The 24,206-nt window shown below is 38.4% G+C and overlaps 1 protein-coding gene across 1 annotated transcript in view; it reads left to right on the top strand.

Annotated features, from left to right (window-relative positions):
- The first annotated feature begins 4,281 nt into the window (after positions 1–4,281).
- The window catches only part of HSD17B14 (hydroxysteroid 17-beta dehydrogenase 14), a 31,302-nt gene continuing 11,377 nt past the window's right edge, over positions 4,282–24,206 (top strand). Inside the window, exons 1-5 of the mRNA XM_026677453.2 lie at positions 4,282–4,467; positions 16,813–16,857; positions 18,567–18,667; positions 19,785–19,851; positions 20,816–20,907. Of these exons, the coding sequence (XP_026533238.1) occupies positions 4,380–4,467; positions 16,813–16,857; positions 18,567–18,667; positions 19,785–19,851; positions 20,816–20,907 (393 nt within the window). The 5' untranslated portion in view covers positions 4,282–4,379. The remainder of the gene's footprint in view (positions 4,468–16,812; positions 16,858–18,566; positions 18,668–19,784; positions 19,852–20,815; positions 20,908–24,206) is intronic.

Raw genomic sequence — 24,206 nt, 5'->3', positions numbered from 1 at the left:
CCAAAAGGGTCGGAAGAGAAATCACTGCAGAAAAGAGTTCCCCAACCTTTTCGGCTTTGCAGACCGGTGGTGATGGGGGCAGGTGGGGTGGGGTGGGGTGAAGGGAGGGGATGGCTCTGTGTGCGCGGTGGGCAATCGCACACGCAGCTCCATTTGCACAAGCCGCTGCTCGTGCAAATGTAGCACATGTGCTCGCATGGATGGGGATGTACACGCGCTCGTTCGCTCGCCACTTCCGTGGCCTGGTTTTGAAAGGCTCAAGGCCTGGTAGTGGGCTGAGCCTGGTGGTTGGGGACCTCAGCTGTAGAGCAGTCTTTCTCACCATGGCAACTTTAAGACACCTGGACTTCAACAGAATGCTAGCTAGAAAATTCTAGGAATTGAAGTCCACGCATCTTAAAGTTATGAGGCTGAGGAACTGCTTTAGAGAAAGGGATTCAGCAGGTCCATTAGGATTTCTATTTTGGATTAGCTGATCTATTTAGTTAAAAAGTTAAATTTCAAGCTGAGTTTTACTTGTAGTGCAGCAATCTCCAACTTTTCCCAGCTTGGTGGCTCTGGCCTGGCGTGGGTGGGCAAGGTATGTGAGTGCACGGCTCCATTTGTGCGAGCGCGCCCTCCACTCAGGCATATGGAACTTCATGCAGGAGCGAAGGGTGCTTGCGCTCATGTGCGAAGCGCCACTTGTGTGAGCGGCAAACATTTGCGTGAGAAAAGCTCCACCCACATGAGCAGAGGGCACTTGAGTGCTGGGTGTTTTGCTTGAAGGACCATTCAAGCAGTGGTGGGATTCAATTTTTTTTTACTACCAGTTCTATGGGCGTGGCTTGGTGGGCATGGAAGGGGAAGGATACTGTAAAATCTCCGGTCAGAGGTGATATTTGGCGGTTCTCCGAACTACTCAAAATTTCCATTAGCGGTTCTCCAGAACTGGTCAGAACCTGCTGAATACCACGTCTGCACACAAATGAGCAGAGGATGCTTGCGCTCACGCGAGTGCACATACTTGTGCACTGCTCATGCGAGTGGAGCTTCACATATGCGTGCTTGCCCATTTGTCCCAGTTTTGAACAGGCCATGGCCAGGTAGTGGGCTGTGGGCCATGGATTGGGGACTCCCTGTTTTAGTAAGTCTTACAGCCATTTTTGCTTCTCTTAATATTATTTTCTCACAACGGATCCCACACTATAATTTTTGCCCCATTTTGAACATCTTATTTTTTTCCATCTCTCCATCTTTAACAAATATTAAATAAAATATCTTACTTGTTCTGTTTTTTTTTTGCCATTTATCGATAACTTACAATTATTCACTTAGTTTTGCCCATCTATCATAACTATTTAGGTTTTGATAAATAATTTTCAGATCCATATTCCTAATTGCATCATACAATCTATTATTTGCTGCAAAGCATAGCTTGCATACAAAAATACTATTCTTTGAACTCTTGGCCAGTTAATTAGTTTACAGAGAACATTCCGTTAGAATCTCTTGGTTTCTACTCATCTTACTGCCAACCCTAAAACTTTCTTTCTTCACACGGCTTCTTTATTTGCAGTTTCATGATCTCACTCTTTTCCAGTCTCCTGCAATTATCTATTCATTCTCTAAAATATTTGCATTTCATTTAAATTGCACTAGTATCAATCAATGCACATGTAGTGAAATTAGCACTTCTGTAATCATAAACAATGAAGATAGAGGATTATAGAAATTAGAACTAATGGCGAGGAAAACATTAATGAGCATTGAACGGGTGATATCCTGGACTATGGATTGCAGTTCATAAATCCTACTTTTGTTGTGGTTTTATTTGGTGATTATCAAAGCAAACTATTCTACCTCTCCCCATTCATCCTGGAATTAACAAAAAACAATTTTCACATGAAGGTTCCTACCCCTACTGCTGAGCTGTATCTGTTTCTTCTCTTCTTAATAACTGCAGTAAAATAACCTATTTTTTCTCCAAAATAATGGATGCCCTTAAAGTGCTGAAATAAAATTATCCAAATTTCTGTGGATAATTTCCAGGTTAGTTTGCACCCAGCACATTCCCAGTCAGTTCTTATATTCAGATAAGAGCAAGTGCATAGGCCACTAAAGCAGCAGGCAAATATTTGTTTTATTTATTTGTTAAATGTCAGCAAATATCAAAACAATTCATTGGCAAAAATGGGGCAAAAGGCAGGAAAAGGCAAGAGGAGAATAAAAAATATAGGTAGTCCTCGACTTACAACCATTTGTTTAGTGACTGTTCAAAGTTACAACAGCACTGAAAAAAGTAAGTTATGATAATTTTTCACCCTTTATGACCGTTGCAGCATCCCTATGGTCACATGATCAAAATTCAGATGCTTGGCAACTGACTCGTGTTTATGACGGTTGCTGTGTTCCAGGGTCATGTGGTCACTTTTTGCAACCTTCTGACAAGCAAAGTCTATGGGGAAGCCAGATTCACTTAACAACTGCATTACTCACTTAACAACTACAGTGATTCACTTAACAACTGTGGCAAGAAAGGTCGTAAAATGGGGCAAAACTCACTTAACAATTACTTAGCAACATAAATTTTGGGCTCAATGGAGATCATAAGTCAAGGACTACCTGCAATCAAAGTCAAGAATGTATCCAACTTACCTACCTACATGTCATATCATGTCATGTCATGTCATGTCATCTCAAAATACACTTTCTAGAGCCACTGGAAACAATGCTGAACATGATTAGCATTGTTCTTTCAGCCTTCCATTTTCCCAATGGCAGCAAAATGGAGATGGAAAATAGAATGCCAGCAGATCCTTCCTCTGGTCTACCTTCTGAAGATTGTAGTGGGGAGGGATTAGTGGGGAGGAAGGAGACTGTAAAATCCCCATTCCCTCCCCACTCCTGGGGGAAGCTTATTGCAAAATCCTCATTCCCTCCCCACCCCACTAACCTGCTTTCCAGCTCCATTCTCCTGTGCAGGGCAACAAAAGAAGACCCAGCCGATCAGCTGGGACCCGGGAGGCTGAGAATAGATGGGGGCGGGGTGGTATTTGCTGATTCTTTGAACTACTCAAAATTTCCGCTGCCACTTCTCCAGAACTGGTCACAACCTGCTGAATACTCACCTCTGAAAGAGATGATATATTCAACAGACTGAAGCTTGAGATGAAGGCCAAGGGATATAGTAGGAGAAATGACTTTACATATCTTTACCAGGTAATAGTACTTACCAGGTAAGTAAAAGTAAGAAGCCTCCTCCCTTTTTTTCATTTGTTTTCATTGATATTTGATGTAATGATGTTCATCCTACCAGCAACCAGGCACACACAGCTTTTGGGGCGTTCCTGGCAGCCCTCAGCCTTGAAGGTAATGCTGGAGGCCATATTCCAAAAGATAGGTATTGTCGGGGCAAAATTAAACTTCATTCCACTCCATTTTCCACATGAATTTCACCAAGATGAAATTAATGCAGCCAGCATTGTTTCCCATTTGTTTAATAAAATTTATCTCGTATCATAAAGATTACAATTTATCAGCATCTTCAAGGCCTTGAGTGAGGACCTCGAGTCCTGCAGTTGTCTGGGGCCCATGAAACTCCAATTTTATAAGACTGTTATAAAATTACAACTAGTCTAGAGCATGTTTCTCAACTGTGCCAATTTTAAGATGTGTGGACTTTAACTCCCAAAACTGAACATAGAACATAGAATCCTAGGGTTGGAAGGGACCTCGGAGATCTTCTAGTCTAACCTCCTGCTCAAGGCAGGGACCTTATATAATCCCAGTCAAATGGTTGTCCAGTCTGTTTTTGAAAACTCCATTGATGGAACACCTACAACTCCAGAAGGCAAGCTATTCCAATGATTAATTGATCTCATTGTCAGAAAAATTCTCTTTACTTCTAGATTGGATTTCTCTTTAACAAGCTTCTACCCATTGTGGGGGCTTCATTACTTCTTTTCCTGCCATCTGATGCTTTGGAGAATAAATCAATTCCCTCATCTCTATGACAGCCCCTCAATTACTGGAAAACAGTTATTATGTCCCCACCAACCATCCTTCTCTTCCATAAGGCAAGCAGGCTCTTATTTCATTTCATTTTTATATTTTAACTCTGTACTATAATTTATGATTGTACATAAATAATGAAATAAATAAAATCACTGCAGCCCTATTGCCACTTTCTGCTCCGGAGTAACCTCTTTCAAAGTGAATTATGATGATTCCCTCACCCCACCCAAGGAAAAACTGCAGAAAACAAAAAGACTCAATTTCCCAGCATGCCGCTCGAGAAGGGGCATGCGTAAAGGTCGAAACCACAGGAGGCTGAAACTTTGTATCCAAAGATTAGCTGGATCGCTTGCAAATCGTGATTGATTTCGACTGCAGCCGGAATGGCAAGTGGGCAGCGGTACCCGGGCAAAGTCGTCATAGTAACAGGGGGTACCAGCGGCATTGGCGAAGGCATCGTGAGAGAATTTGGTGAGATTAGGGAGATGGGAGTGGGGAATGGGAAGAGGAGCAGGGAGATTTTACCAAAAAAAAAAAAAGTATTCGGATCTTAAGTGGAGCGCCTGGCAGGAAGCTTTATCCTCAAAGTTTACGTGTTGAACTGGAGTGGGTCTAGACGAAATTTGGAGTGAAGGAGGAGAGCTCGATATGTGCTCGGAGGCACGATTGTTTAGTTCAAAGAAATCCCAATTCCCCCCCAGCAGCATCCGCTCTCAGGAACTACACCTGAACAGAATTGCCATTTAGTTAGAGGTTTAGCATATTCCTTAGCCTTTTAAGATACTATAAAAGAAAATGAAAATCTTTTTGGACTGAAACATGGCTCTGTATTGTAATCAGAGGGTTTAGTGCTTTGTGTGAATCCAACCCTTGTGTAGACTGCAATACCTTGGAATGTGTATTTTTCCTAATGATCAATTTTTGTGTCAGAGTTCAGCCTTCTGTTCAAAGATTAACTACTAGCCTGCGGTGTTGCTCAATCAGCTGGGAAATTCTGGGAGTTGAAGTCCACAAAGCTTAAAGCTGCCAAGGGTGAGAAATGCTTCACTAGAACAAAACAAATTCTGCCTACGCTGTCCAAAAGGCCCTTCCATCCAGGAAACAGACGGCAACAACATCCTGTCTTTCTGAAAGGCACACAAACAGATTGTGTCCATGCTGCTAAATGAGGAACTAAATAAATTAAGGAAACTGGATTTCTGTTAAGAGATTGATAGAGACTCTCTCTCTCTATGGACATTTATAGCATAGATATTCCTCCATTTAGGACCACAATTGAGCCCAAAATTTCTGTTGCTAAGTGAGATGTTAAGTCAGGGGTCAGGGAACTTTTTTACCTTTTACCCCCCAAAAAATTTATAAACACCGACGTTACCCCCTTGATTTGAAAGGAAGGTCCTTGTGTATGTAAACTATACAAACAGAATGTCGGAAATAAAATGCCTGGGGGTAATGAGCACGGTCACGCCAGCGCGACCGTCCTCATTACCCCCAGGATTTTCAGTTTTACCCCATTTGGGGTAATTTACCCCTGTTCCCCAACCACTGTGTTAAGTGAATCTGGCTCCATTTTACAACCTTTCCTGCCACAGTTAAGTGCTTCATTGCAATTATTAAATTACTAACATGGTTGTTAAGTGAATTTGGTTTCTCCATTGATTTGGCAGAAGAACACAAAAGATCATATGACCTCAGCATACTACAACCGTCATAAATGAGTCAGTTGCCAAGCATTTGAATTTTGATCACATGACCATGGAGATGCTACAATGGCCATAAGTGTGAAAAATGATCATAAGGGCGCTTTTTTTCAGTACTACTGTGACTTGGAACAGTCACTAAATGAACTACTGTAAGTTGGGGACTATTTATATTTTCAAACTTTTTCATATTTCAAGGGTAGAAATTAGCTTTGACATTTCTTTCGATTCAGTTTCCATTCCCAGTTGGCCTGAAAGTAAGTTAAAATTATTGGTTTCTTTTTCTGCCTTTGAAAATGAGTATTCTCCTTCAAGCCAGTTCATAGGGATGAGGAAATAAATGAATTCCAGGATTTTTAGCAGATTACAAAGGTTTAAAACAAGTGTACGCAATCTCCCTTAACATTTTACATGCAGCTGCCAAGGGCCCTCAAAAAATCCCTATTAAATTACAGTATTTAATATTTATTTATTAGATCCTTATTTGCCTTTTACTACTTTATAAATAAATCAAAGAAGTGAGCACACTCAATATTCCTTTCTCCTCCTATTTTTCCTAAAACAACAGGTGAGTTGGGCTGAAAGAGAGTGACTGGCCCATAGTCATTCAGCCAGCTTTAATTCCTGAACTCACAGTCTCCCAGTTTCTAGGCCAGCACCTTAACCACTACACTAAACTGGCAGCAATACAATTGAAGGAGAAAATTATGAAGGGCTCGGAATTAGTGATCATTGGATTATTTTAATCACATATATAAAGCGAAAGTTTCTATTGAATCAGCCTTGACTCCTACTGCACTAATGGACATGACTTGTAGTTTGATGTTATCAATCCAGAAGTGGCCTACCATATTCTTCTAGGATAGTTTTCAATGCAGGTAGTCCTTGACTTACAACAGTTCATTTACTGACTGTTCAAAGTTACAAAGGCATTGAAAAAAGTGACTTATGGCCGTTTTTCACAGTTATAACTTTTGTAGCATCCCCATGATCATGTAATTAGATGCTTCACAGCTGGTTTTGTACTTATGACCGTTGCTGTATCCCTGAGTCATGTGATCACCTTTTGCTACCTTCTGGCAAGCAAAGACAATGGGGAAGCCAGATTCACTTAAAAACTAGGTTACTAACTTATCAACGGTAGTGATTCACTTAACAACTGTGGCAAGAAAGGTCATAAAATGGGGCAAAACTCACTTAACAACAGAGATTCAATTGTAGTCATAAGTCGAAGACTACCTGTACCCTAGTTTAGCTCAAAGTCTTGGGATTCCCTAGTGATCTCCCAACAAAATAATCACCAGATCTTACTCTGCTTATTTTTCAAGATCACTGAAGATCAGTTGGGTACTGCCATTTATCTGGGAGGTAATGAAAGATGCTTTTCAAACTATAGCAAGTTATATTGATTTAATCGACCAATAGTCTAATAATCTAATCTAATGGACCAATAGTCAACCTTGGCAACTTTAAGATGTGTGGACTTCAATACCCAGAAGTCTGGGAATTGGAATCCACATATTTTAAAAGTTGCCAAGGTTGAGAAACACTGGTCAGACGCATAATAGTTTCTATATTCATAAGCTGTTATTGGGTGAAAGGAACTAATATTATAGAAGCATTCCTCGATTTATGTCAACAATTAAGACCAAAATTTCCATTGTTAAAGAAGATGGTTGTTAAGTGAGTCATTCCTAATTTTGCAACATTTTTCCCATGGTTGTTAACTGAATCAATGCAGGTTACATAAATCAGATATTTGTTAACAGATAACAGATAATCAGAGTTGGAAGGGACCTTGTAGGTCATCTAGTCCAACCCCCCCACCCAAGCGGGAGACCCTACACCATTTCTGACAAATGGCAGTCCAATCTCTTCTTGAAAGTCTCAACTGATGGCTCTCCCACAACTTCCGAGGGCAAGCTGTTCCATTGGTTAATTGTTCTCACTGTCAAAAAGTTTCTCCTTATTTCCAGGTTAAATCTCTGCTTGTTCAGTTTCCATCCATTATTCCTTGTCTGGCCTACAGGTGCTTTAGAAAATAGCTTGACTCCTTCCTCCCTGTGGCAGCCCCTCAAATATTGGAAGACTGGTATCATGTCTCCCCTGGTCCTTCTCTTCACCAGACTAGCCAAGCCCAATTCCTGCAACCATTCGTTGTATGTTTTAGCTTCCAGTCCCCTAATCATCCTGGTTGCTCTTCTCTGTACTTTTTCTAGAAACTCAACATCTTTTTTATAATGTGGTGAGCAAAACTGGATGCAGTACTCTAGGTGTGGTCTTACTAAGGCTTTATAGAGTGGTATTAGTACTTCCCTTGATCTTGATTGTATCCCTCTGTTAATACAACTTAGGTTTGCATTAGCTTTTTTGGCTGCTGCTGCACACTGCTGGCTCATATTTAGCTGTTGTCTACTAAGACTCCAAGATCCCTCTCACAGCTCCTGCTATTGAGCCTGGTTTTACCCAGTCTATATGCGTACTTTTGGTTTTTCTTGCCTAAGTGTAGGACTTTACTTTTCTCTACATTGAATTTCATTTTATTAGATATGGCCCAGTGTTCTAGTCTGTCAAGATCCATCTGGATCTTGAGCCTATCTTCTTGGGTATTAGCTATTCCTGCCAGCTTAGTATCATCTGCAAATTTGGTAAGTTCCCCTTCTAATCCCTCATCTAAGTCGTTAATGAAGATATTGAAGAGTACTGGGCCCAAGACTGAACCTTGTGGCACCCACTGCTTACTTCCCTCCATGTAGACTTAGTCCCATTAAGGACTACTCGTTGAGTACGGTTTGCCAGCCAGTTGGGAGTCCATCTAGTGGTGGTGCTATCTATTCCACTTTTTTCTAGCTTACTAAGAAGTAGGTTGTGGTCTACTTTGTCGAATGCTTTGCTGAAATCTAAATATATTATGTCCACAGTATTTTGCTGGTCTACTAATTTAGTCACTGTGTTGAAGAATGAAATAAAATTGGTTTGGCATGATCTGTTCTTAACAAACCCATGCTGACTGCTAGTTATTACTTTACTTGTTTCTAGACGTTGGCAAATCTGTTTTTTTATTATCTTTTCCATTATCTTCCCAGGTATTGATGTTAGGCTGATTGGTCTATAGCTTCCTGGGTCTGTTTTTTCCCCCCTTTTTTGAAGATGGGAACCACATTCAGCTCTTTTCCAGTCCTTTGGTAGTTCCCCGGTGCTCCAGGATTTTTTTTTAATAGATTTTTATTGGTTTTTAAGACAAACATAGACAGACAAAACATAAAAACATCAAGCCATCTTCCATATATATATACATACAGCGTGTTGGTTGGTTTACAAAATGTTTTGTACTTCTATTTCGTAGTCTTCAATTACAATTACATTGTATATATTCTCATATTTTCAATCAAGTATTAAATACATTAATATCATTGTTAATCATTTGACTATACTTTTATTCATTCATGTTTTACGAAATAATCCATATTTTACTTAATTTGTTTTATGACAGTTCATATTATCATCTCAAATCTATCCTACAATCATTTTGTAGATATAATAAGAAAAGAATGCATCTTCATATATTTATTATTTTCTAAGAATCTACCTATTTCATTACCATGTTTTATTATCTAACCATTGATAGAAAAGATCCCAAATTTTATAAAATTGTTTATCATCTTGTTCTCTGATTTCAAATGTCAATCTACTTATTTCAGCACATTCCAATATTTTCTTAATGATTTCCTCCTGTAATGGTATTTTCTCATTTTTTCCAGTTTTTGGCAAATACAATCCTAGACACTGTTAATACATTTACAATCAGGTATTTCAATTCTTTACTATATATTTCAGGCAAAACTCCCAATTAAAATATCTCTGGTTTCAAGTCTATATGCTTTTTTGTCATTTTTTCCAACCGCGTGTGGATTTTATTTAGTCCAATATTTTTTGGCATCCGCACAAGTCCACCATATATGGTAATATGAGCCTGGTATCTGATGACATTTCCAACATTTTTCGGATTTGATCTTGAACATTCTTGTTATTCTTGTCGGGGGGAAATGCCACCTGTAAAACATCTTATACAAATTTTCTTTATATGCTGTTGACATTGTCATTTTATAATTTTGAGACCACAATTTTTGCCATTTTTCTAGATCAATCCCATATCCAAAATTCTTCCCCCAAGCAATCATAGTTTCTTTAACTTGTTCTTCTTCTAGTTTAATTTCTAATAAATATCAATATAATTTTTTAATCACTTTTTCATCAGTACCTGTCAAAATCTTATTTAAATCAGTCAGTTTATCATAGAAACCTTCTGTTTTAGAATCTTTGTCATACCTTGAATGTATTTGCGCATATGAACACCAATTCATCTTTATATCTTGTTCCTCTAATTTTTGCATAGATTTAAGTTCACCCTTTTCATTCAATATTTCACCATATCTAATTGTTTGTTCCTTTTTATATATTATAGGATAAGAAAATGGTTCAATAGTCGATAACCAGACTGGAATTTTCAAATAACATTGCCTTTTAGTCTTCTCCCAGTTTAACCACAGAGACTCCCGTATATAATGTCTTCTAAAATACCCCTGTTTTAGTTCCTTTATACCATAGAAAAGCATGCCACCCCAACAACAGATCATGACCTTCTAATGTTAACAATCTAGTATTTCTTAATGTTATCCATTCCTTAACCCACATCAAATTTGTAGCTTGGTAATACAACTCCCAATTAGGCAAACCAAATCCTCCTCTTATTCTGGCATCTTGCAAAAGCTTTAACTTTATTCTCACTTTCTTACTTGCCATATATATTTCAACACAATTTTATTTAAATCTTCAAAATAATCTTTTCCAAGCCTAACTGGAATTGTTTGGAACAAATATAAAATTCTGGGTAGTATATTCATCTTGATTGTTGATATTCTCCCTATTAATGACAGTTGTAAATTTTCCCATTTCGCCAAATCTAGCGCTATCTGCTGCTTAAGTTTGATATAATTATTCTCTTTTAGTGTACTACATCTTGCTGTCAAATGTATCCCCAAGTACTTGATCTTATTCATGACCTGAATTTTCAGTACATCCGCCAGTTCTTCCTTTTGTCTTGATAGCATATTCTTTGTCAAGATCTTTGTTTTATCTTTATTTATTTTCAAACCAGCCACCTTTCCATATACCTCTATCTTTTCTATCAATTTTGATGCTGTTTCTAGTGGGTCTTCTAAAATGAAAACCAGATCATCTGCGAATGCTTGCAACTTGAATTCTTCCTTTTTAATTTTCATCCCTTTTATATCCTTTTCTTCTCTAATATTTCTGTTTAACACTTCCAAGGTTAACACAAACAACAAAGGTGATAGTGGGCACCCTTGTCTTGTTCCTTTTCTTATATCAATAGAGTCTGTCAGTTCTCTCTCTATCATTACCTTTGCCGTTTGGTTATGATATATAGCTTCCATTGCTTGAATAATTTTTTTACCAAAGCCCATTTGTTCCAGCTGTAATAACATGAATCGCCAATTCACATTATCAAATTGCCTTCTGTGCATCTAAAAATATCAAAGCCATTTGCTTTTCAGGGTGTTCCTCGTAGTATTCCAAAGTATCCAAGATTATTCTCGTATTGTCTTTAATTTGTCTCTTTGGCAGAAATCCATTTTGATCAGGGTAGATAAAATTGTTCAAGTATTTTTTAAGTCTTTCTGCCAGTATTGAAGCAAAAATTTAATAATCTGTGTTTAGTAAGGAAATAGGTCTATAGTTCTTGATTTGTAATGGATCGGCCTCCTCTTTTGGGACAAGTGTAATATAAGCTTCTGACCATGATTTGGGTATCTTCTTCTTTAACATAACTTCATTCATAACTTCTAGCAATGGAAGGTTCAATGATTCTTGTAGTGTTTTATAAAATTCTGCCAGAAGTCCATCTGGGCCTGGTGCCTTTCCATTGTTTTGCTTCTTAAGTGCTTCAGTTAACTCCATCATCGTTATATTGCTTTCTAACATTGTTTCAATCTCTGTAGGTATCTGGGGTAGATTAGCATTCTGTTAAGTACTGTTTAACTCTTTCATCATCAATATTCTCTTGTGTGTATAGTTTCCCATAATAGTCTCGTATAATTTCCTTCTTCTCTTTACTACCATAGCAAACTTGGCCTTGGTCATCTATTAATTGCAATATTTTCCTTGATTCTTTATCCTTTCTCAATTTGTATGCTAACCATCTACCTGGTTTATTTGCATCTTCAAAATAGTTCTGTTTCGCACCTCTGATTTTCTGTGCTAGTTCTTCTTTTTCCATTAGTCCCATTTTATGTTTAATTATATCCATTTTTAACAATGTCCTTTTTCTGTGGGATTTTCTGTAGCTCTTTTTCAAGTCCTTTATACTCATCCTCTAATGCCTTAGAGGCTAGTCTTTTCATGGTATTTCTTTTCCTTGTATAGTCTATTATCAAGCTTCTGGCATATGCCTTCATTGTATCCCATACATTCTGCATTGATGTATCTTCTTTTTTGTTTTCTCTAAAGAAGAAAGCCAGTTCTTTCTCCATCCACTGTATGAAGTCTTTTTCCTTTAATATAGTATTATTTAACGTCCTAGATCTTCTTCTTTGTCCTTTCCATTTAATTGTCATTGGATTGTGATCTGCCCAAGTACTTGTTTCAATATTTATTTCTGGAATATTACCTAACAATTCTGTTGACATCCATATCATATCTATTCTGGACCATGATAAATGTCTGTTTGAATAGAAGGTGTATTGTTTAGTCTTAGCATTTCTTTCTCTCCATGTATCTTTTAAATTTATTTCATCTATCATTTTAAAAAAGGATTTAAGGAGAGTCTTTCTGTTTTGCTTTGTTGTTTTCTGTGCTGTATAGTCCAATTTATTATCTACAATTCCATTAAAGTCTCCCATCTTAACTATATTAGCATAGTCCAGTTCAATTATTTTCATATGTGATTTTCTATAAAATTCTTCTTGATTGTCATTCGGGGCATAGATTGCAATCAGGAGTGTTTTCATATTATTGTCCATTATTTCCACCATTAGTAATCTTCCATCATCATCGGTATAGATCAATTTCACTAGGATAATATCTTTAATGTATAAAACCACTCCTCTTTTCTTGCATTGTGTCAAAGAAGTAAATATTTTCCCTAATTTTGACTGTATCAGCAATTGTTCATGTTGCTTTTTAATATGTACTTCTTGTAGGCAGATTATATCAAATTTTAATTTCTCTAATTTATGAAAAGTTTTCCTTCTTTTAACAGTTGGGTTAAGTCCATTTATGTTAATTGTAATCAGTTTTTTCTCTTCCATGGTTATATTTTGTAGTTAGGTTTCGCAGCTCTCGTAGATCTTGGTTCACGTTGTTTTTTGACTTCCACCTTTCCGCCTACTGCAACTTCTTCCTTTTCAGTCGCTATTTGGCAGTCCTCTTGGAATTCAATTAGTGAAATTTCTTTTTCTGCCTCCTCCTCTTTCCCTCCAAAATATTCTGTATAAAATAATTCAGCTTTCTCAATTGAGTCAATTCTATGTCTCTGTTCTTGCCATGTGAAGATTAAACCATCTGGAATCAGCCATCTATAATTCACCTCTTTTTAAGTAGAATTTTAGTCAGAAATCAGTATTCTCTTCTCATCTCTCTCACTCTTCTGGGTACTTGTTTCAAGACCACAATCTCCTTGTCTTTATATTTCAATGTTTTCTCTCTTGCCACTTGCAATATTTGCATTTTAATGGCTTTCTTTGTAAATCTGATGTGAACTTCTCTTGGTAAGCTATTTCTCATTGCATATCTTGTGAAGACTCGATAAACCTCGTCTATTCCATCCATCATCTTCTCTTTAGTTATTTCCAGAGCTTCAGCCAAAATTTCTATCATTATCTCAGCCAGGTTTTGTCCCTTTTCTTCCTCTATGTTTTGGAATCTGAGATAAAATTCTGATCTCTCCATCTCCCATCTCAACATCCCACTTTTATCTTGTTCAACCACAGTTAATCTGCTATCAATATCTCCAATCTTCTTATCTCTTTGTTTATCTTCTTCTTCAATTTTTTGGAATCTCTCATCATACTTCATCATCATTTGTTGAATGTTCTCCTCCTTTTCATCAGTTTTTCCTGTTCTTTGTTCAATGTTCTCTGTTCTCTTTTCAATATTCTCTGTTCTTATTTGAATATTTTGAATTCCTTGCATAATCATCTGCAGGGTCACTTTTTCCTGTTCTTTTTCTTGCTGTAACATCGTCTGTATTGAGTGTTGTCCTCCAGATGGTGAAGAGGAAGAAGTAGAAGTTGAGGAACCGGGAGCTGTAAATTTCCTACTCATTTTAGGCAATTCAAAATCTTCAGGTTCTTCTAGACCTTAATCCACTTGTGAAATAATCAATTGTAATTCCAAGTAAAAATAATGGGGAAAAAGAAACCAAATAGTAACAATAATAATAATTTAAAAAAAAGAAAAAAGAAAAAATTCTTCAGTTTCTTGTATACCTTAATCCAATCAATTGGTTAAATAGCAGTAAAAACTCAAAAATGGAAGAAAAGACCATAAACACACAAAAAAAGAAAATAATTGTTAAATCCTGGAACAGGCGGAAAAATAAAAAACTAAAGAAGAGAAAAGAAAAGTTCTTCAGATTCTTCAACACCTTAATCCAATTAAAAAGTCTCAGGTATAAAAGGATGCATAACAAAAAAAGAAAGCCACAAAAAAACCCCAATATGGAAGGTAAATAGAAAAAAAAATACAAGGGAGGAGAGAGAAAAAAGAAAAGAGACTACTCCCTTAAAAAAAAGAAGAAAAAGGAAGGAAATCATTAATACTAAAGCTTTTCCTTTAAAATAAAGTGCAAATGTAAAAATTAGACTTCAAAAACAAAAAGAAAGACAAAAACAAGTTCCAAAAGGCCAAAAATCCAAATAGCTATTACAAAAAGTAAGCTACTAAGGAGGGGATTTGTTAAAGTAAGAAATAGCCCAGCTTAAAAGAAGTAAAAAGAGCACACTGCACCTTGTTTGGTTATCCAAGGCTTTTGTTAAAATGTATAACTCTCTTCTCCAGAGTCTTATCACCTTCTTTTTCTATAAACTTCAACACCAGACTCCAGCTATTGATAGAAACCCAGAAGAGCATCTGCAATAATACTCTCCCATGCTCTTCCCTCTATCTTATCAAACAGGCAATGTCCTTGAAAAGAAGTCTCAGTTCTTTCTCAGCCTTGTCTGGTCAAGAAAAAAAAGAGATAGAATATTTCCAAGCCTCTAGTTGGCAGTGTTACAAAGTTTCTTCTGCTTTCACTTTCCCCCTCCTTTTCCAAACAAGATATAATAAAAATTAATTAAAAAGGGAAAAAGATATTTAAAAAGATGACTAGAAGGGAGTCTCTAGTCTAAAATATTATAAAGTCAAAAAGGAAAGAAAGAATAGGTGGAAAAAGAGAAAAAAAATCTCTGCTTAATCACTTCTGTCAAAACTTTTACAGATTCTTTCTTTTCCTTAGGGTGTCCTTTCAACTCTTAAAATAAAGAAAAAATTCTCACCAAACCGGCACACTTTCTCCTTCCGTTCTCTTTCGTTTCGGAGCTGTCCCAACTTCAGGAGCTTTAATGGCTGCCTCTTTGCCGCTGGCAAAAAAGTTTCTCCTGGATCTACCAGGGACTTTGCTGTGTCCCTGGGATCGACAGGATGCGCTCTTTACATTCACCATCTCTTTGGGATGGTTTAAAACCATTTGGACCATCCAGGAGCAAAGATATCGGCAGCGATCTCAGACCTCCAAGATCACATGCCGTATCATCGCGACGCCAGCTCCGCCCTCTCCCGGTGCTCCAGGATTTTTGAAAGATATGGTGCAGTGGTTCTGAGATGACCTCTGCCAGCTCCTTTAAAACTCTGGGATGTAATCCATCAGGCCCCGGTGATTTGTTTTCATCAAGATCAGACAGGTGTTCTCTTACTATTTTTTTTGCTTATTTTAACTTTTATTTCTAGTCTATCTTTTACAGTTATGTTTTTGGTGGGTTGAGCTATAGTTTCTTTTTGCGTGAAGATGGATGCAAAGAATGAGTTAAGCAGTTCTGCTTTCTCTCGGTTGCCTGTTACTTCCTTGCCGTCTTCTCTTTTAGTGGACCGACTGTTTCTTTGATTTTTTCTTGTTATTTATATGTTGGAAGAAACTTTTTTTATTATCTTTGACTTTTGTTGCAAGTCTTTGTTCGTTCTGAGCCTTTGCTATCCTGACTTTGTCTTTGCAGATTCTGGCTATCTGCTGATATTCTGCCTTAGTTGTACGTCCTTCTTTCCATTTTTTGTACTTGTCCTTTTTTTCTTTCAATTTGTCAGAGAGATCATTGTGCAGCCATGCTGGTTTCTTCTTGGATTTCTTGTTTTTCTTTCTCAGTGGTATTGTGCTGGTCTGGGCTTCTATGATCATACTTTTCAGAGTTTCCCAAGATTCTTGAGTTGTTTTCCCCTTTAGGATTTTCATCCATGGAATCTTTCCCAAGTTCTCTTTGAGTTTATTGAAATCAGCTCTTTTAAAACCCAAGACTCTGATGTCATTATGTTCTGTTGCTTGTGTTTGTGTTATGTTGAATTCTAGTATGACATGGTCACTCTCACCCAAGGTTCCTGCAGTTTCAACTCCCTCTATCACTTCTTCTCTGTTTGTAAGAATTAAGTCCAGTATGGCCATCCCTCTAATTTCACCCTCTACCTTTTGGACAACAAAGTTGTCAAGCAAATCCATCTTCTCTTATTGACTTTGCTTGTTGGAAGTTAGTGGTGAGGTTGCAAATGGTGATCATGTAATTCCCAAGATTTTGCAAACAATCGTGAATACATGCCGGTTGCCAAACACCCAAATTTTGATTACATGACCATGGAAGTGCTGTGATGGCCATATGTGTGAGGACCAGACATCAGTCCCTTTTTTCAGTGCTGATGTTACTTCAAATGGTCGCTAAATGAATGGTTGTAGGTGAAGGACTACTTATAATTTGCTATATCATATTTCTGTATTCTTCATCAAATGATGTGGTGACGAAGTCACAGGGTTTTGTTTTGAAATATCCCACTTGTTTGTTTTTTCCCTTTCCAGTTTATCATGGAGCCAAAGTGGTCTTCTGTGCACCAGCATCAGAAGGTGAGACCTAGGAAGCTGTTTTGCTGCCCTTGCTTTATATCTGATGATTTATAATCCTGATCCCAATTTAGCTAATCAGGTTGACAAACTAAAAGGAAATACCAGATTTGGACCACAGAAAGTTGCAAGCTCTTTAAGGAAAAAAAAATGCAGGTGAAGAAATGATGAACTCCATGCACTGCGGATGAAGCAAGCTATAGTTCATAGTAGCACGTGTCTTTTAATAAAATCCATCAACCTCACATGGTGCTGTAAGACATAATTCTGATTTTCAGATGAAAGAAGGCAAGTGCCTACTTCTCGGAGCTTTGCTAGAATTCAGCAATCTACCTTTGCAGAAAATGGAAGCAATGAGAAAAACCAATATTTTCTGGCCAGAAAAATAAGATGCCCACTAAATCACTAGAATCACTAGAAAGGCAATTTAATATTTTCCTGGGTAGATAATTTTCATTTAGGAAAATGGGATGTGTGATTTTTCCTAAGGAGCAGCAAAGTGTATACCAATGAACTGTATAATTGAGCAGCAGTTTAAACCTGCCAGATGCTGTATTCACAGACCTATCATCTAAGGCTCGCTAAGCTAACTTCGGCTTGGGTTCTGACTACCTATTTTATTTTGAATCAAACTGTGGTGTGGTAGCCTAGTGGTTAAAAGTTAAATTCTAGTTAATGGCAGATGTTTCGCTCTCAGGGCGCAAAGAAAAAATACCTGCTGTGAACTCTGTGTGGTGTCAGGAAGAGTATCCGTCCAGTAAAATCGGCTCCATCCAGTCGCCCTGAATCTACCCCAAATTAAGGGATTATAGGGTTGTAAAAAGATGTTTTTTTAAATTGATCAAAGTGTTTCTGAATTTACCTAATGTAATGATTAATAAAATAAGCTTATCTATCTGACAAGAGAGAAAGAAAGAAAGAAAGAAAGAAAGAAAGAAAGAAAGAAAGAAAGAAAGAAAGAAAGAAAGAAAGAAAGAAAGAAAGAGAAAAGAAAAGAGGGAGGGAGGGAGGAAGGATCCAAATTTAGCACTAACTGAATGAATTAGCTCTCAGCCTTCGTTTTCTTCTTGCTGTAATTTAGATTACTTCCTTCATTAAGTACAGTAGACAATTTGCTTTGGCAGCTTAAATAGCCTTTTCAACTCCATGATGCTAGGCTAGTTTTAATAGTAAGAACTCTGTAAATGGATTTCCCTGGATTAAAACACATAACAACAATTATACTTACCAGTCTGGCAAAATGTTTCATTAAGGTATAAACTAAATAGTAAATTGGCATTAAAATGGGCAAACCTTATCACAATGGGTTGTGTTTGAGAATGCTACTCATGAGTAGATCTTGAGGCAAGATGGAAACACTAGCAGCTCCCATTCTTTTTGTTTAATTATTATTATTTGTTGCAACTACCAACTCCAATTGACTACAAACAGCTACGGTAGATATGTTCCTACTGTATTCTAAAACCAGATTTTTAAAAAAATAATAGAAGCTATGGGCCACATGTTTTCAATTCTTGCTATGAAAACTTTTCCAAGGGTTGGTGGGAATCAATTTCTCAGGTGTGAGTGGTACACCTGTTAATTTTATTTGGACCACGGCTGGAACTAGAGGCAGCTAAAGACTCCAAGTATAAATAATTTGGGATAAAATGGTTATCCTTCCCTTCTATTTCCCTATGGCAGCCTTAAACCCACTTTGCATCTCTTTACAGAAGAAAAAGGAAAAGGCCTTGAGAGGAAACTTGCAGAAGGTGGTGGATCTGGAGAAGGTTGCTTTGTGGTCTGTGATGTCCTCTGTGAAGCAGACATGAAGGTAGGCTGGACTTCTCTTCCTGGATGGTTTCTTTCCTAGATCTGGAGCTTATTTCTTTTGGTTTTCTTGAAATTCTGCATTTTCTCTATCACTTCTGCAATGTAACTTCTCACACTGAAGTCCAATGCCAGTTGCAGCAAATCCAGGATTTCCCAACCGTGGCAACTTTAAAGAAGTGTGGAGTTCAACTCCCAGAATTCCCCAGCCAGCATGGTTGATTGGGAAATTCTGGGAAATGAAGTCCAGGCATCTTAAAATTGTCAAGGCTGGGAAACCCTGACCAAAACTCTTCACCATATTCTTTGTTTCAGATATAATGCTGAGTTGAAAGTAGCTGTAAGACAAGCACTGGATTCATGCATTGCACTCTATCTTCATGTGACAGATTTGGTTTTGATTTAGCATGAAATGCAAACTCAGCCCGTTGGGTTTGTAAATTGTAGCTTCTGGCTTTGTATTCTGAGCCAACACGCCTTGTCTTGCTTGTTCAACAAATGGTAGTTAAAAGAAAGTTATGATTTTGTGCATTGTGGAAACCTAGCATAAGGCTAGCTCCAAGGGTCACATGTGTCAACACTATCCTGATTTGGGGGTACATGTGCAGAACAAGTGGTAACTGGTGTCAGTAAAGTTAAAATAAATGGCTGTACCACAGCTTCACAGGTCACATCCTTGGAAAATTGCCTTAAATCTACCTCTATTACCTCTATTACTCCTGCAATTGTTGCCAACTGTCCACATTTCTCATACTGATAACAAAAGTTTATGTTTAGACTTGGCTGTTTAAGAAAGCTGCAACTCCTAAGGAGTCAGATAATTTGATGCTCACCTTGATTTTCTTCCACATAGCAATAGCAACAAGACTTATATACTGCTTCACAGTGCATTACAGCCCTCTCTAAGCAGTTTACAGAGTCAGCCTATTGCCCCCAACAATCTTGGTCCTCATTTTACCAACCTCGGAAGGATGGAAGGCTGAGTCAACCTTGAGCCACTGAGGAACAAACTGCTGGCAGTGGGCAGAGTTAGCCTGCAATACTGCATTCTAACCACCGCGCCACCACGGCTCCCAACATCCCTGAAATCTTTCTCTTTTTACCCTGTGCCTTCTCTACAGAGGTTGGTGTCGATGACCATAGAACAGCATGGACAACTAGATTGCCTGGTGAACAATGCTGGCGGGCGTGAGTCATTTCCAAAATGATTGGGCCTGTCTTGCTAACCATTTAAAATGTTGTTCCCACTAATCCTGACAATATTCTTATTTATGCAATGGTGGCAAAAAGTGGATGGAGGATGAGGGTGGAGGTTTGTTCTCCGAACTTATGTGCTGGATTCCAAATATTATGTTACCAGGCTAGATAACATCTTCAGGGGAGTTTTGGGGATATCAGTGTCAGTGTTCCTCTGTTCTTGTGGTCTGTAGGGTTAGGGTTGATGAAGAGGTCACAAGCTGCATCACAAGACTCTCACCTGATGTGACTTCCCCATCAAAAGACCTACAGACCACACCAAGCCCTTATAAACAGTATAACACTGACATCCCCTAAATAAACTCTGCTGAAGATGTTACTTAGCTTGGTAACGAAATGTTCAGAAACAAACCCACAAGCTTGGAGAACGAACCTCCACCCTCATTCTTATTTATTTTAACTTTTTTCCCCATTTTTTTCTAACTTGTTTGAGGTTGCTTTTATCACATTGACTCCCTGTAGATTTCTATAAAGGCATCTGTTGATTTTTATGAGTGGGATAGATCACTTTCCTTAATCTGACATTCCCCCATGTGTTAGGTTGCAACTTCCATCACCCTGTGAAAGGCTCTCCAATTTTATCTCCATAGCAACCCAGTGTGATAATTGGATAGACAGAGAATGTAATTAACCAGTTGAACCAATTGAATTGGTTCTCCCCATTCATCACCTTGGAGAAACAAGAAAGAGAACCAGCAAGGATAATACTGACAAAGTTGTTTAAGCATGACTTTTATTTGGTGCACAAACTGATCTATGTGATGTATGGTTCTCAGGATTAATTTGGAATAAGGACTTTTACAGTGCTAGAAAAGCAAAATACATCCACCACTGAGTAAGAAGGCAATCCATATAGATTTATGCAATATCCTTTCTCTCTTTCTCTGCCAAACAGATCCCCCCGATCAAAGAATCGATGATGTGTCTGCCCAAGAATTCCGCAATCTCATGGACCTCAACATTGTCAGCTGTTTTTTAATGGCCAAGGTAGTCTTTCAGAGATATATATGAATATGAAATAAATAAATAATATAAATATAAATATAAATAATATAAATATAAATATAAATATAAATATAAATATAAATATAAATATAAATATAAATAAATATAAATATATATATATATATATATATATATATATATATATATATATATATATATATATATATATATATATGGATCTTTGGTTATTCGGGTTTTCTCCCGCGTAAGATTGGAAATATCTAGGCAACGTTTCGATGAAGTCTCATTCATCATCTTCAGGCTTCTGTCTTCAGCTCTGTGCTTCTCAGAGTGATGTGAGCTGATGGTGGATATTTTTCTGTTTGTGCCCCAACCAAAATCCAAGACAGAGAACAAGAGAACGGCAAAGCCCTCCTCCCATATATTAAAGGCACTACAGACAAAATCAGCAAGATCCTCCAAAAACACAACATTAAAACAGCATTCTGCACAAACAGAAAAAAAATAAAAAAAAATATCCACCATCCTAAGAAACCCTAAAGACAAAATCGAGTTAGAAAACCAAGGAGTATACGAAATCCCTTGCACCGCCTGCCCCACCACATACATTGGACAAACTAACAGAAGAATAAGTGCACGCGTTGAAGAACATAAGAACTCAATCAAAAAAGAAGAACCGACCTCTTCCCTGGTCCAACACCTCAAAGCCACAGGACATGAGATTGACTTTAAAAATACCAGAACTGTCGCCAAAACCGAACACTTCAACAACAGAATAATCAGAGAAGCCATAGAGATAGAAAAACGCCCACACAGCATGAATAAAAGAGATGACACCTCCCGCTTACCAGCCATTTGGAAACCCGCCCTCATGAACAGACGAGTACCCAACATGATGAATGACACCAGACCCACACCCACGAGGGCCACACAAGATGCCACCACCACACTTCCACGTAAAAATCAGACTCACACCCACACAGAAGATGAGACACGACCACAGACCAGAAGCCGCACTGCAGCTGCATCACTACCCACTTCAAACCCATCTGAGCCATACATGAAGCGAACTGACCCCCACCATGAAGATGTGGCACGACCACGAACTCAAAGCCAAACAGCAAGATCCCAGCTCACCAGCTCAAATCCCCAGCAGCTGGGACTAGCCTGAGCACGGCCAAGCCCCCACCTGAACAGAGCACGCCTCCAGCCAATCAGAACACGGCCAGCCCCCAACCAATCAGAACACAGCCAAGCCTCCAACCAATGAGAACACACCCCCACCCAATCGGAACGCAGCCAAGCCCCCACCCAGTCAAGTCACACCCCACTGGCAGTTAGAAGGAAGAAGCAGCTGAAAGCTCACATCACTCTGAGAAGCACAGAGCCGAAGAAGCAAGCCTGAAGATGATGAATGAGACTTCATCGAAACGTTGCCTAGATACTTTGAATCTTACGCGGGAGAAAACCCGAATAACCAAAGATCCACATACAAATACCCGCGAGAACCTCAGAAAACAAATATATATATATATATATATATATATAGAGTATTCAGCTTTGTTCGGGTATTTTCCCACGTCATTGTAGTTGTGCTTTTAAAGTTGTAGCAACGTTTCGGCAGAATCTCATCTGCCATCATCAGGCTTCTGTATTTTGTGTGTGTGTGTCTCTCTCTGTGTGTGTATATATATATGAATTTGTTTTCGTAGATTTTCACGGGTACAGGTATGTAGGTCTAGGTGTGTTTGGGTCTTTTCCCATGTAAGATTAAGAGTATCTTGGCTAATGGAAAAGAGATCAAAACACAAACAACCCAGGAGATTACAACGCAGGACCCAGGATACCACAACAAAAGAACTCACAAGCCCATCACACAACCCATTACCCAAGCCGTTAAAACACGAGAGGCTAATGGAAAAAAGATCACTACAAAACAAACGACCCAGGAAATTACAGCACAAGATCCAGGATATCTCCACAACAAAACTCACAAGCCATCACACAGCCCATTATACCAACATGAACTCCATCAACCAATCAAGAGGCAGAAGCGCAGCCAACCAGCCCAGCACACCAGCCCCCACCACCAGTATATATAGAGAGACGGCAGCTCCGATCACACACTGCTTGCACTGGCACGAAGCCGAAAGCACCAGCCTGAGGATGGCGAGTGGGACCTCGCCGAAACGTTGCCAAGATACTCTTAATCTTACACGGGAAAAGACCCGAACACACCTAGACATACATATATATATGAATTATATATATTCTTCCATATGCACAAATAGCACAACATATGCATAGAAGGTAGCTTTTTACCACACTGGTATTGTCTACATTTCATTTCTTACCCTGCAGTTGTAGAATTGGTGCAGAGTTTTGAAGGGAGAGCGATATAGAATCCTTGATGGAACCTTCTTTCTATCTATATTTCTCCATAGCGAGGGAATGAGCAAGTCAAAGTGGCAAGAACAACCTACTTCCTTTCATGACCTGCTCTTTCCTTAGGGCCGTATGGTTATACAGACACAGTACAGTTAGTCCTTAACTTATGACCACAACTGAGTCCAAAATTTTCTGTTGCTGAATGAGACAATTGTTAAGTAAGAATTTTGCCCCCTTTTACAACTTTTCTTGCCAAGTTGTTAAGTGAATCACTGCAGTTATTTAGTACACAACTGTTAGGAGAATCCGGCTTCTTCATTGACTTTGCTTGTCAGAAGGGCGCAAAAGGGAATCACGTGACCCAGGGACTCTGCAACTGTCGTAAATTTGACTCAGTTGTCAAACGTCTGAATTTTGATCACGTAATAACGGTGATGCTGTGAAAAGTGGTCATAAGTTACTTTTTTCAGTGCCGTTGTAACTTTGAATGCTCACTAAATGAATTGTTATAAGTTGAGGACTACCTGTATGGATGTGCTCATGTATGGCTAATCTAGTGAAAAGAAGGACCAGGGGAGACATGATAGCAGTATCCCAATATTTGAGGGGCTGCCACAGAGAGGAAGGGGTCAGGCTATTTTCCAAAGCACCCGAAGGCCAGACAAGGAATAATGGATGGAAACTGAACAAGGAGAGATTCAATCTAGAAATAAGGAAAAACTTTCTGATAGAACAATCAACCAATGGAACAGCTTGCCCTCGGAAGTTGTGGGAGCTTCATCACTGGAGGCTTTGAAAAAGAGACTGGACTGCCATCTGTCAGAAAAGGTGTAGGGTCTCCTGCTTGGGCTGGGGACTGGACTAGATGACCTATGAGATCCCACCCAACTCAGATAATCTGTTATCTAAAGGGGCCAAGCTTCTTAGGACAC

The sequence above is a fragment of the Notechis scutatus genome, chromosome Z (assembly GCF_049901735.1).
Source record: "Notechis scutatus isolate UNSWTSFEM ecotype Mainland chromosome Z, rNotScu1.2, whole genome shotgun sequence".
Lineage (NCBI taxonomy): Eukaryota > Metazoa > Chordata > Lepidosauria > Squamata > Elapidae > Notechis > Notechis scutatus.
This window is presented reverse-complemented; position numbering and strand designations above follow the sequence as displayed.